Here is a 14,703-nt window from a genome sequence, read left to right on the forward strand (position 1 = left end):
AAAGTACATATGCGTTTTTTCATAAAAAATTGCTAGATCATATCTGATGACAAAAATTAAATTAAATTAAAATAAAATAATGCAGGTTAGGAAAGTAAAAACAAGTCCCTTTTTGAACAGAATCAAATCTAAACTGAATTTATGGTAAATGTTCTTACTCTTTTTATATCCTAGTGAGATATTTGTCCATGGAGACTTGAAGTGGGATATCTTTCAAGTGATGATTTCAAGATCAACCACCCCAGACCTGATAAAAATAGGAATGAAGCTTCAGGAGTTCTTTACTCAGCAGTTTGATACCAGCAAACGGGCTTTGTCTACCTGGGGACCTGTTCCTTATCTTCCTCCTAAGACAGTGGCTAATATAGAGAAAAGCTCACACGAGCAATGTATGTATTATAAAAATAAAAAGCTTAGCTATACAGTACCATTTATAGGTGAGATTTTTACAGAATTAGGTTTCCAGTATTGCAAACACTAATGTGTGAGAGTAAGTCCCATAGAATTTTAAAGCATTAATATTAGTGTAACAAGATATCACGCTAAAGTTTCAGTACATCTGCCACAGATTTTTGTGGCAAGGATAGCCTATAAAAATAAAGTTCAGCACTCTTTTGTGAATATACACTCTTTTTTGGTAAATATAGAAGTAGCTGATAATTTTGTCAGATTTTTAGTTGAAAAATGAATTTTCCACTAAAACAAAAACTCTTGTATTCTGAAAAACTTTGTTTTTGGGTTTTCAAAATTGTTGTTTTTTTCCTCTCCTCTCCCCCCTCCTTCCTTTTTCCAGTGGGGAAAGAAGTGAAAAAGTGTGGGGTGGAGACCCCCCAAAATTAAAAGCCTTTAAAAAAATTCAAATTAAATCAATGTTCATTTAAAAATTTTCATTAAAAATATTAAAAAGAAAAATATCAATCAAAATGGAAAATATTTGTTTTTTTCCAAGGCTTTTCATGAAAATCGTATTCTATTTTTAATTAGCCCTCATTTAAACACTCTGAAGTGTGAGGGTCCCATTTCTCCTAACCAAACATGGAAGTTGTTAATGACCAATAAAGAATCTATGGACTTTCTTGCTACACAAGAAATTTTAAAATATCTAGTATTTAAAAATATTTGGTGTATACCTACTTCAACATACTTGTGGTGCACAAGGCAGATAGAACAGGAAACATTTCATGTCATTTTAGTATCCCGCTTTTGATCCTAGAGTGATCAGCACGCCTTCACCGTACTCACTGGAATTCTGTACGGTCAAATAAGTAGCCGTTTTATACATCTGTTTAGCCAACAGTCGTTATTAAATTGATATTATTCAGTACCACACTTAAAATATATGGATAGTTGAGTTTGGGACTGGGTGGAACAAGAAGGAACGAGTTATAAAAATCAAAGGAGAAATACCATCATCAGAGATCTCTTTTGTATAGTGTTCAAGGTAAGTTAATCCACTGATTACTCTACACAGCATCTGCTATAGTGAAAATTGTATCCTGTAATTTTTTCGCCAGAGTTGCTTCCCAGAAGAGGTACATAATATTCTTTGTGTTGCACATTACATTTTTGCATTTTTTTTTTTTATGGAAGTACTTCCAAACCTGCATCATTGACCTTAGTCCTCAGGCCTGTTTTTTTCATGGCTCTCACGTTACCGGTAAAGGTTATGCTGTAGTGTGTTGTCTGTTGGTTTGAATAGCTCACATACAGTTACTGTGTTCCACACGTGATCCTTGTCAATGGTTTTAAGTAACCTTTTTCAGTATATACATATTTGGTCCATGTTTGTTGTCTTAACTTTCTAAGCAACCTTAAAGCTGTATATTATTTCTTTATTATTGCTGACTTTTTTAGACTATCCTATTCTTCACATTTTGTGTAATTGTTGAATCTATTTTGACAGTTTGTATGTGTAGGTTGCCTTTGGGCTACCAGTACAATTTTCCATATTAATCTTCACTGCTTATTCTTATTTATTTGTAGTTCAGTAATGCCTAGTGACCCCAATCAAGGGTTTGAGACCCACAGTAATAGGTGTTAAGTAATTAAAAGACCAGCTAATGTTATCTTTTTCCATACTGTCTGCTATTTGGTCAATTTCATGAGACTTGTCTCTATGAAGACTAGCAGTAATCACTGTTGGAACCATTTATCTTCTTGTCAGACATGAACTTGGGCATCTCCTAATCTGATAAAAAGAAATATGAGTTTTATTGATATTCGAGTATGTTTCTTTGGATATGTTTTTTCATCTCCTCTGTCTTTGCATGTGACAAGGCTGAAACAATTTAAGTGAAATAGACTGTATAAAGTTAGTATAGCCACAGTCAGATTTTTAGTAGACATGGAATTCCAGCAGGCGTTTTACAGTTGTATCTTCCACATCTGTAAAGTTTACAGTCATGCTTGAGGATCTTTCTATATTTGTGTTTTTTCTTCTAGTGCTGGATGCAGCCCATCATCGCCACTGGCCAGGGGTTTTGAAGGTAGTATCTGGGGGCCACATATCCTTATTTCAGGTTCCATTACCAGAAGACGGAATGCAGTTTGGAGGATCCATGAGTTTGCATGGAAATCACATGACACTGGCATGCTTCCATGGACCTAATTTCCGTTCAAAATCTTGGGCACTGTTTCACCTTGAAGAACCCAACATTGCATTTTGGACAGAAGCACAAAAAATTTGGGAAGATGGTAACTAAAACCTTAATGCATCTTTCACTTTAGAACCTTTTCTTGAACCATAATTGACCATCACTAACCAAGCAAAGCAGTTTTCCTATACTTTGAATCAATATTGTTCTTTTCCCAAAAAAGCTTCTACGTGTTTAAAATAGTGATGATTTACCAGAGAGAATATATTGCCTCTTTCTTTGTCTGTTGCATAAAGGAAAATACCTAGCTGAGTATAATATTTGATACATCCTTTATTTGAGACTTTATATTGCCAAGGTAGGAAGACAGCCTTCTTGTTCTGATAAATCTTTTCTGTCTATAAATAGGGAGGGTTTAGTTCTTCTATCACTTACATTAGCTTTACCCTATCAGTTTACTAGAGTTACTTCTGATTTATACTTGTACAAGTGATAGGAGGATCAAGCCCTATCATACTATTACTCTCTTCAGAATGTGTGTGTGTGTGTATATATATATATATATATATATATATTTTTTTTTTTTTACGTTGACACAGGTTCTAGTGAGCATTCTACTTATGTTGTACAAACACTGGACTTTCATTTGGGTCATAATACAATGGTCACCAAACCCTGTGGAGCCCTAGAAAGTCCTATGGCAACGATCACTAAGATAACAAGGCGCCGCCATGAAAACCCACCACATGGGGTTGCAAGTGTGAAAGAATGGTTCAATTATGTTACTGCTACAAGGAATGAAGGTTAGATTCATATTCATTAATTTCTGGCCTGATTGCCAATCAACTGCAGAATGTGTTGACTTAAAGCTGTTGAAGTTAAAAGGGAAAAATAGGAGTTTAGCTCAGAAGAATAGATATTTTATGTTCATAGAAAAGCTGAACCCCTTGTCATAAACAGATAGTTAAGGGTTAATGTCTCTTTTACCTGTAAAGGGTTAACAAACAGGGAACCAAACACATGACCAGGGGACCAATCAGGAGACAAGATACTTTCAAATCTCAGTGGAGGGAAGCCTTTGTTTGTGTTTTTTGGGTTTTGCTTTATTCTCTCCGGGCTCTGAGGGTGACCACACGTACCTACAGGCTCTCTAATCTTCTATTTCAATTTTGTGAGTACAAAAGTAGAAAGGCGGTATAGTCTTTTTATTTGTTTTCCTTTAGTTGCAAATGTGTAGTTTGCTGGAAGTATTTTAAATTGTATTTTGCTGGGGGGGGGAGGCTTCTTTCTAGTTTCTATAAGCTGACAGACCCTGTAACTTTTTACCATCTAAATTGCAGAGATAAACTTTTACTTTTTTTTCTTTCTTTTTATTAAAAGTTTTGCTTTAAAGACCTGTCTGATTTTTCCCCCTGGTTGAGGCTCAAGGGAATTGAGTCTGTACTTAACAGGGAAGGAGAAGGGAGGGGAAGGCTGGGAAAGGCAACGGTGAGGAAAGGGGTTTACTTTCCTTGTATATCCAGGGGGTCTGGGTCTTGGGGTTCCCCAGGGAAGGTTTTGGGGGGACCAGAGTGTATCAGGCACTGGAATTCCTGATTGGTGGCAGCTTATCAGATCTAAGCTGGTAATTAAGCTTAGAGGAATTCATGCTGGTACCCCAATTTTTGGACTCTAAGGTTCAGATTGGGGAAAGATACCATGACACCCCTATAATCCATACCTCATTTATTTGAAACCTCGTCACTGGGTCATGTCCCCCAGAGTTTCACATAAGTAATGCTAGAATAAAAGTGAGTTTTGAACTTCTATTCTCTTCTGCTTAAGCAGAGTAGAGCTTTCACTTTAAAAGGTTCTCTCTTTGTCCCTCACCCAGGAAATCAGAGACAAATCAGGGTGGACTTTGGGCTTCCCAAAGATTGAATAACACAGCAAGACTCTTACAGATACTTGAATTCTATGTATGGGGCAATATAAAAACCTAGATAGACTTCTGGATTAGTTTTCCATTGGCGCTGCAAGTATCAGATCTCTCAGGCTTATCAGACTTCTAAGCACCATGCACTTAACAAGCTGTTCACACATGCATATTGTTTTGAACTTTAAGTGTGGAGCTAATACAGTAGAACCTCAGATTTACAAACACCAGAGTTACGAACTGACCAGTCAACCATATTCCTCATTAGGAACCAGAAGTAAGCAATCAGGCAGCAGCAGAAAAAAAAAAAAATAAAGGCAGATGTAGTGCAGTACTGTGTTAAACATAAACTACTACAAAAGGGAAAGGAGCTTTTTTTCTTCTGTATGGTAAAGTTTCAAAGCTGTATTAAGTCAACATTCAGTTGTAAACTTTTGAAAGAACAACCATAATGTTTTGTTCAGCATTACGAACATTTCAGAGTTATAAACAACCTCTATTCCTTTGAGTAGAGGGGTACAGCAATGTGGTCACACTTATTATAATTGGGAATATATTATTAGTATCTTCACAGTCAATTTCCAAAATTAAGGTGAATGTTGTGCTAAGTTCCAAGCATTGGAAAATAGGGGATTACAACAAAGATTGTTTTGAAACCTTAATTAAAGTGGTGGTTTCTAGAGAAAATGTTATGAAAAAGTCATGTATATGTATACTGCTTAAAAAACCAAAATGATTATTTGTCAGTCTTCCATCCATTCTTTAGATCGCTTTCTTAAAAGTAATTGAAAACATGAGTATGGTGAAGATGTATGGGTCCTAGTAGTCTCTCTTTATTGAGGCAAAATTATCTGGAAGGAGTAAGGAGTACAGAATAATGCCCCAAGGATGCTGTGGGAGTGATTTGAGACATTACTCTTGCCTCTGAATAAATGTACTTCCTAGAGTGTTCTCAGCCCCGACATTCTTAGGAGTGAGAGACTGGTCTTGACATTGAAATACCATGTTGCAGTGAAAAACAAAACCATTATTAGGCTAGAACATTTGCAAATCTGTCTCCTTAAATGCTGATAAGGCTTTTCAATAAAGATTGCTGAATTGCAGCATTTGCTGTTATCCATATAGAACTAAACTTGCTTCGAAACGTTGATGCTAATAACACAGAAAGCAGCACAACAGTGAAAAGCTCAAGCTTGTTAAGTGGATTCAGAGGAGGATCCAGTTACAACCACGAGACCGAAACCATCTTCGCATTACCAAGGATGCAATTGGACTTTAAATCCATTCATGTTCAAGAGCCACAGGAACCTTCATTACAAGGTGCAATGGACATCTTTTTCTTTTTTTCTCTCACTGTTCAAGACTATTACTTCAGTTCTGATAATAAAATGGTATTAGATGATTTTACTGCACTGAAGTAAATGGTGTTACACTGGCGTAAAATTGGTCTGAGAGAAGAATTAATCTTTGTATCCTAAAAACTGAAAAGCTGACAAACTAATGGATTTCTATGCAAGAAAGTACAGTCTGAGAACCAGCTCAAATTTTGGGATTTTAATCTGAAGATAGTTGGAGTTCTGGGTAGAAGGACACTGGCTACTCCATTTTCTTGAACTAACCTAGAGTGAATTCTGATGTTAAATCCTGAGGGACCCTGACATCCAGTTAGAGACCGGGCACTGTTTGAAAATCCTTGGAAGGTTGGGTGGAAACCCTCACCATCTATGAAAATTTTGAATAAATGGATTAATATGATTAACTTGTGATATATTTTAGAAAGAAGGGCCATTTAAAAAATGAGACTCCAAGGCAGACAACTAAAATGAGTGACCTAACTTTTAAAAGTGCAGATACTTTCCAGTTCCTGTTAACTGCAGAGAGACCTCAGCGCTTTTGAAAACTAAGCCATTAATTTAGGAGCCTACTTTAGGTTTCCATTTTTTTAATCTTGGCCAAAATGGCCATATTTTACATCAGTTCTCGTTACACTGGTTAACTTTTACACTGCTGCTCAAATAGGCATGTTTGACCTCCATGTCCAATAGTGTCTGTTACACTTATATTTGGAGCTGATGGAGCTGCGTATAGTTATGGTTCACTGACACAAATTGGGATCAATATAGTTCTACATGATGGAATTCTCTTTAAAAAAATTTAAATTGCATTAGGGGGAAAAACTACATAAAAAGAATCTTAATTTTGCAAAGCTGGCCAACATTAATTCTGGAATTTCATAATTTTTGAGTGCTTGACTTTGCAACATCAATTCTCTTAAGGTCTTTTGTGTTTTTATATATATATATATATATATAAAAAAAATTGAGACAGATTGTGTGTATATAGCACAGATTACAATATGCTAAAATTACTTTTCTTTGTGCAGACACCAGTGTTAAACCAACGGTGGAGTGCAGTGTAGTAACTGAATTCACAGACCACATCTGTGTGACGATGGATGCTGAATTAATCATGTTTCTGCATGACTTAGTGTCTGCTTATCTTAAAGAAAAAGAAAAAGGTATGTGGATTTTAAAAAAAAATCTTTATGATATGTAAATGAACCATCTTATATTAAGCCACTTATGTATGGATTTATTTTTATACATTGCTATTAATACAATAAAGTACATTTTGTTTTGTTTAAATGAAGGCTTGCTTTTTATGGGTTAGGTTTTCAAAATGTTTAGAGTTGGCCTAATTCTGCTCCCATTAAAATCAGTGGGACTAGAATTAAGACAACACTGAGTGAGTTTGAAAAACGTACCCTAACAGTGTAACTGAGATTACAGATCTATGTCTTCCAAAGAGCACTGCTAATGACTGAGGGTTAGTCTACACTACTGCGCTACATCTGTGCAGCTGCACACCATCTAGTGAAGATGCACTCTCCTGTCAGCATAATTACTTCACCTCAACAAGAGGCGGAAGCTATGTCAACGGGAGACGCTCTTCTGCCAACATAGCATGGTGTAGATACTGCTTTAAGTCTATGTAACTTATGTCACTCAGGGAGGTGGCTTTTTCACACCAGTGAGCAACATAAGTTACATCAACTTAAGCAATAGTGTAGACAAGCCCTGAGATTTGTTCTTATACTAACAAAAATGTCTGAGTCTTGCTTGGCTGTTTTGTTGGATTAGAAGTCAAGAAACTTGGAATTTGCCATATGTTTATTTTAACTTTTCTTTGTAAAGCTGTAGATCAGGATGGACTGACTTAAATCAAGATGGCTTAAATAACCAAGTAGAAAGTCTCAATTTAAATAATTGATTTTAGTCAAGTTTTCCATTTGTACTTTATTTTCTAAAGAAAGGTGCATTGGTTGAGATAACCATTGAAACATTGATTTACAAGTAAATGGCGGCTTTACACTAGATTTGGTGCATCTCTTTGCTACCTAGGAGGGTATACTATAACTATATACATTTATTTAAGCAATTACATAGGTTATTATTTTTAGCTTCTTATTAATTGTACATTTTAGTATGTTAGAAAATGACGAATTATATATTGCTTAGTTGCTTATTTACTAGGTAATGAACTTTTTGCTCATGACTTGTCAAGCTGTAATAGGATGGTAACTGAAATTACATGCACAAAAGAGCATACAAAATATATCTTTATTAAAACAAGCCCTTAATAAGTACACAACCTATTGTGCCATATTTGTAAAGCTTGATCTCAAGTTAGAATCAGGGAAAAACATCTTTCTTTATATAGAAAAGTAACCTTTAACTCAAAGTTTTTCATAGAGGCTCATGGATTCAGCATATTTATTTTTATTAAAATGTTTTAATAGATTTTAATAAGTTTAGGCCTTAACTTATTTTGTATTAAATTCAGATTTTATTTTAAACGTTTATATTTTTTAAAAATGTTTAATAAGCAAATTAAATGATTTTAAGTAAAAGCAATTTTTCATTTTTTAAAAATTCACAATGTTTATCCACTTTCCAGTAAGTGAAAAATGCTATAGAACAGGGGTCGGCAACCTTTCAGAAGCGGTGTGCCGAGTCTTCATTTATTCACTCTAATTTAAGGTTTTGTGTGCCAGTAATACATTTTAATGTTTTTAGAAGGTCTCTTTCTATAAATCTATAATATGTAACTAGACTATTGTTGCATGTACAGTAAATAAGGTTTTTTAAATGTTTAAGAAGCTTCATTTAAAATTAAATTAAAATGCAGAGCCCCCCTGACTGGTGGCCAAAACCCGGGCAGTGTGAGTGCCACTGAAAATCAGCTCGTGTGCCGCCTTCGGCACCTGTGCCATAGGTTACCTACCCCTGCTATAAAAGATCTGTGTATTAGTTTATTAAATACCAAGTCCTCTATTCTTTAGCAAATGTAAACTAATATAAAAATAACTAATCAATCTTGTGTATTTCTTATGTACAGTGACAAAAATGATTGAAGGTAGACAGTTGAAACCTAGCTTCCTTGACCTCACAAAAATCTAAAGAATAAACAAACTTTAAAAAACTGATTAGTTTATAAACTGTTAACATTAAAACTTCATCTTTGTGTATGAGAACTTGGCCATAAGTGAGGTAACTTACTTTATCTCCAGCTGTCATCCCCCATCTGACACCCCCCCAATTATTTTTCGTAAAAGTCACAGACAGGACATGGACAAACATGAAATTTTGTTTATTGCTCATGACTTTTACTAAAAATAACCATGACAAAATCCTAACCTTGGTTAATTCCTGCACTGGAACCAAGTAAATGCTGAGAATAGGACAGTATGGATCATGGGCAGCAAGCACTCCTTCCCTGTACTAAAGTTTAATAAAAGTTGCAGCCTGCCGCTTCATTCCATGCATGTGTCTGCCCATGTTTTGCTACTATGTCTACATCAAGGTATTCCATGTGTTTAAAAGAGGTGAATTACAAATGTGGTGAAAGTTATAAATGTGGAGTATCTGGTGTGTGTGAAGTCCAGTGTTTTGCACACATCTTTGCATTCAGTGTGAATAGTTTTTTTAAAATATACATGCAAAATAAACATTACATTATTAAGGTATTTAAAGTTCATTACACTTGAGGATTTTGAGAGTTTATTTTTATGTTGTGTAACTTGCTCTTAAAGGAGGTTAAAGGAGCTTTAAATTTATATTCCTAATACTTGTTGAAGTAAGATGTGTCCAAGATAAGAATGAACTCGGCACTTACTTTACCACCAAGTCCAAGTAAAGTCTTGAATAAATGCCCATAAATTAAATTTTACTTTTTTTCCTTCCTGCTTTGTAGCCATCTTTCCACCTCGTATTTTGTCTACTCGACCAGGACAGAAAAGTCCAGTTAGTGTACTTGATGAGAGTTCCACTGAGAAAGATGCAGAAGAAAGCATTACTTACACTACTGTAGACTGGAGAGAATTTATGTGCAATACTTGGCATCTGGAACCCACACTTAGGTAATTAGCAGGCTTATTTTGCAGAATATTCAATTCTACATTTATTTTGGCTGAGTAATAGTATTATCTGCAGAGACTATTTTTCAGATCACAGATGTTACAATTTGATAGTTAACCTACTAATGGGATCTAGCTTTATGGAAGTTATCACAGATTCTGCTTTGGCTATTAGATGATGATAGGAAGACACCTGCTACAGTATATGAAATGTCATTTGGTAACAAATGCTGGGTAATACCATCATTCACCATAGACAACCACTGATCTGCTGGATCATCCTGTGCACGTAAGAGATCTAGTCAGGTGCCTAATGAATTCACTTATGGCTGACAAGCCCAATTCAAGAGTAGCCACTGGATAAAGGCACTGAAAGTTATACTGCTTAGAACTTCTGCACATACAACAGTAAGGTTCTCAGGTGCTCAAAGTCAAGATGAAGCAAAATGCAGCTCATTAAGGACCACACATTAACTTGTCATTTACCTTTTTCTGCTATTGTTCAAATAATCTTTAATTCCCAATTTAAAAAAAGAACTTACAACCTTTCTTCTTCTATTCTGTCAGTAGGTTTTCTATTGAGGATACAAGCTGTTGGGGTCAGGGATCTATTGGTGGTTTGCATTTTTAAAATGTATAACACTTCTGGGGGCTTGTAGACGGGTTCCGCCGGGGCTCGACCCTCCCTGAGGGGGAGGGGAGCCACACCGGCCTCAATGTCTTCCCTGCAATTACAGTCTGCTCTGGTCTTTCGGCAGGTCAGAGCAGTGACAAAGTCAAAGGGGGCCCAGCGCTTGGTTCGGGCGGGGCACCAAACACAGTTTAAACAGCCCTGGCCCTTTGGAGCTGGGCAGAGCAGTGGCAAAGTCAATGGGGGCCCAGCTTTTATTCTTCCGGGTCGCTGCCTGACCCTTTGAGGGGCGGGACTTCTGCCCAGCGGCCCCGCTGCCGTGGATGACTGACGGGGCTCGACCCTCCCTGAGGGGGAGGGGAGCCACACCGCCTCGCTACAGGGCTATAAAAATAATTTGAGGCAGACATTCAGATGAAAAATGTCTCAATCAAAACAGAAAGTGAATATTTGAAAATCTGCTAGTTAGATCCCCCACTTTCTCTACTGATGTAATTTAAGAAACTCCTTTTTTCATGCAGGGAGGGAAAACTTTTTTCCCCCTCCATATTCACAATGGGAATGCAACTATTAAGTATTTTTAAAAAGTAATTATAGAATGAATATAGTTCTCATTAAAAGTTGCCATATGGCTGCTGAAATTTCCCATACAACAGATACAGTGGGAGGTGTACAGGCACCCCCTGCCTTAAATATGCACTTCATCCTTGACCAACAGGAATCTCTTCTGAGAATGAGGGGGTAATTGTGTAGTCTCCATGCCTTCTTCAGTTGTTGGTCTCTGCTGAGACTAACAAGGGCACCAATTACTGCTAACTATAATGTTTTGATAAGTGAACACTTGCCTGCTAAGAACTGGACTGTGAGACCACCAACTCAGATGTTTTACTGACCTGGATGGACTATCAGGTAACCATTTTTGGTTAACCATAACATGGTCCAAATTGACACAGGATCCAGAGATGACTTATTACATCTGTGATCTCCTAAATCATCTAGTCTCTCAAAAGGTATAAATACAAAATTTATTTACATAAGTTAGTTGAGACTGAAAGAAATGCCTGTTGGACTTTCACAGTTTAGAAGTGTAAAAGATAACATTGGCATTGTCAGATCTTTAACTAACTTGTGATGAAGGTTCTAGTTGCTATGCCATATTTAAGGCTGAGTTGAGTTTTACACTTACCCAAAAAATTCCCAAAAGGTTAAATTTTTGTGTTATTTTAGATTAATCTCTTGGACTGGAAGAAAGATTGACCCAGTGGGTGTTGATTACATTCTTCAAAAATTGGGCTTTCATCATGCCAGGACTACTATTCCTAAGTGGCTTCAACGGGGCGTAATGGACCCACTGGACAAAGTTCTGTCAGTCCTTATAAAAAAACTTGGTACTGCTCTACAGGATGAAAAAGAAAAAAAAGGAAAAGACAAGGAAGAACACTGATGATATAATTTGTGACAAAACTATATTTCCTTTCTGTCTGAGACTGGTATTTTATTGTATAATAAGAATTTATTTTAAGTATGATTTAAAGAGAAACCTAACAGCTTTTTTTGCTACTATATTTAAAACTTACATTGTAAGTGACTGTTTACAGTGGTATACAATACCATTCTGTATGTGGTGAAGTATTGCATGATTATGACCAATGTATATTCTGTGAAAGAATAGGTGAAATACTGTAAATCTGCTGTTTAGCATTAACAGTTTTATTATGTGCAATATGATTCGTGCATCTTTAAAATATGTGAAGATTAACTGTGAATTTTCATAACTTTTATTGGCCATAACACACACACCCTTGTTAATGTGACTCTGTTAATGGCTTTTTTTTGTCAATGTAGACTTTTGTGTAAATTCCTGTATGTATATAATTTATGGAACTGATTGTCATAGTGCTAAAAATCATTCTAAGTTTTACACTTGTAATAAAAAACAGTAACTGTGTTGTAAAAAAAAATTTAAGTTCCTTATTCTGAAAAAGTAGCAGTAAGAAGTGTTAGTGGGGCATGCACACTTATGTCCCCTAATTCAAGCACTGGAAATACGTTACATTAGAGTTTTAATTATACAAGTTCGAAGAAAAAAGTCTGTAGTATATAATGTCTTCAGCTGTAATTGGATGGGAACAGGCAGAGCTAGGGGAACATTCATTAATAATGAAATAGAAAAATGACAAGCTAGCCAGTGCAAATCTGAGAGTTTAATACAGTAAATAAAAATCTATCTTCCACCAGCTGGAAGCCTACAGAAATCTCTGGAAGCCATGATTTTTCAGACACTTTTTATTCAGTAAGACTTCTAGCACTTGAACATCACACATTACTTTGCTCCTCTCAGGATTACTAAGAACTCTACATTATGTTATATGTGTGTAGTTTAACATTTTTGCTTGCATCTATTATAATTTTTTAAAGCCCAACATTCATTAGTGCAATGTGAATAAAGTCAAAATTAAATGTCTGTACATGCACACCCAGCTGTACAAAAACAAAAATAACTCTTCTGGCCAGCTGACTTTGTAATGTGTCCTTCAGCCCCACACACTTGTTCATCTAATGAAAGACAAGATACTGTACCTTTCATGTAGCCAACGTAATTCACATTTCTATAATATTTTTGTGTTAAAAATGTGTTCTTTAAAATGTTTGTTTCCATCTTCACATGTAAATCTCAGTGCTCTGGATATCATCACCTGACCTGACCTGACCTGACCTGAACTCTGTGAAGCTGAAAACTAGGTCATTTTTGAGGCCTCTTGTTTTAACTTTTCCCATGTATAAAATTGGGATTTTAAAGTCACGAGCGTGGGGCTTTCCCAAGGCGAGGCAGAGGCTGGCGCTTCTTGCCAAAGGGGTGTGTGTGTAGGGGGGTTAGTTTTACATTCTACGGTTTCCAGAGCCAGGCTCCAGACACAGGAAAATGTCTAGACGGGGACCAGCGACAGCAGCTACCCCGGGGCTGTCCCGTGCACACAACTGCCCGGACCTGGGAGAGAGGAGGCATAACAGCCCCGGCGCTGCCACCTCTCGGCGCCCGAGCTCACTCCTCCCTCTCCGAGGCCGGTCCGGAGTCGCTGACAATGAGCGCTGCGAGGCCGCTACGGGGGAAGGGGCGGGCGCCCACCGCCGGCTGCGGTGCTGCTTCAGGAAGCAGAGTCCAGCTCCCCCGAGAGGAGGCAGGTGCATGACAAAGCACCTGAGCCCAGGGCCGCCAGCTCCATCGAGTCGCCCCCATGGGGAGGGGCGGCCGCCGCTGGCCGGTCACATTGTACACGCCCGCGCGTTGCTAGAGGGTTGCAGAAGGGCCCCGGGCGGCCTGCCCCGACTATCTGCACAGCCGGGGGGGAGGGGGGACGTTAGTGGTCTCTCTGCGGCGTGCTGCCCCGTGTGGCAAGGGACACGGCCCCCTGGGACCTAGGCAGGGTCCGCATCCGACTCCCCGACCCCGCGCTGAGCCGCCTCTCGCCAGGCCTGCCGGCAGCGCCAGCTAACCCGGCGGCGGTTGGCGAGAGGATCACGTGATCTGAAGGCGAGGCGTTTCGAGAGACGCCCTCGCGCCTCGCTGACAGCCAAGTGGTGGGAAGCAGCCTCGGAGGCGGCGGGTGTCACGCACCCGTCACTGCTCGTTGCCCCGGGCAGCCGTCTCGAGGAGGCGCGTCAGTGCGGCCGGAGGGAGCAGCCGAGGAAAACTGAAATCACCGCGGGGGGGGCTGCTCTCGCGCGGTGCGACCGGGCAGGGCCCCGGGCTGGCTCTGGGGCTAAGACTCAGTCTCGGTACGTGGCCCCGAGTCCGCGCCCCGAAGAGGGGGATCAGGGTGACCCTCGCCTGGTGATGGCAGTGGCTTGTGCTCGCCCCTTGGGCCCGTCGTTGCGCCTGCCCTGCGGAGGTGTGGGGCTGATACAAGCACCTGCTGCGGGGAAGCCGCCAGGCGCTGCCAGCGCCGTTAGTCTCCAGTGGGCGGGCGGGTGGTTGGAAGGCGTCAGGTTGGGATCCCTTCCCTTGGGGAGCCTGGCCCGCCCCAGCGCCTGCTGGACAGTGGGACGAAGGAGCCTTCCCGCCCCGTTTGCCTGACCCAAAGGGGCTAGAGCCTGAAAGCCGGCCACGTGGGGCTCTACCTTGCTGAGCCTGGGCAGCCCTGCTGGA

The 14,703-nt window shown here is 38.9% G+C and overlaps 2 protein-coding genes across 8 annotated transcripts in view; both read left to right on the forward strand.

Annotated features, from left to right (window-relative positions):
* The window catches only part of BLTP1 (bridge-like lipid transfer protein family member 1), a 233,015-nt gene extending 219,946 nt beyond the window's left edge, over window positions 1-13,069 (forward strand). For all 7 annotated transcript variants that reach the window (XM_050946192.1, XM_050946197.1, XM_050946193.1 and 4 more), the window contains 7 exons: window positions 175-389; window positions 2,443-2,694; window positions 3,194-3,397; window positions 5,635-5,829; window positions 6,893-7,027; window positions 9,763-9,928; window positions 11,784-13,069. In XM_050946192.1, the coding sequence (XP_050802149.1) occupies window positions 175-389; window positions 2,443-2,694; window positions 3,194-3,397; window positions 5,635-5,829; window positions 6,893-7,027; window positions 9,763-9,928; window positions 11,784-12,000 (1,384 nt within the window). In that variant the 3' untranslated portion in view covers window positions 12,001-13,069. The remainder of the gene's footprint in view (window positions 1-174; window positions 390-2,442; window positions 2,695-3,193; window positions 3,398-5,634; window positions 5,830-6,892; window positions 7,028-9,762; window positions 9,929-11,783) is intronic.
* Window positions 13,070-14,177: 1,108 nt separating this feature from the next.
* ADAD1 (adenosine deaminase domain containing 1) overlaps window positions 14,178-14,703 on the forward strand; it is a 32,003-nt gene continuing 31,477 nt past the window's right edge. The window contains exon 1 of the mRNA XM_050946737.1: window positions 14,178-14,333. The gene's annotated coding sequence lies outside the window, so the exon portion shown is untranslated. The remainder of the gene's footprint in view (window positions 14,334-14,703) is intronic.

This window comes from Gopherus flavomarginatus, chromosome 3, assembly GCF_025201925.1.
Source record: "Gopherus flavomarginatus isolate rGopFla2 chromosome 3, rGopFla2.mat.asm, whole genome shotgun sequence".
Taxonomy (NCBI): Eukaryota; Metazoa; Chordata; order Testudines; family Testudinidae; genus Gopherus; species Gopherus flavomarginatus.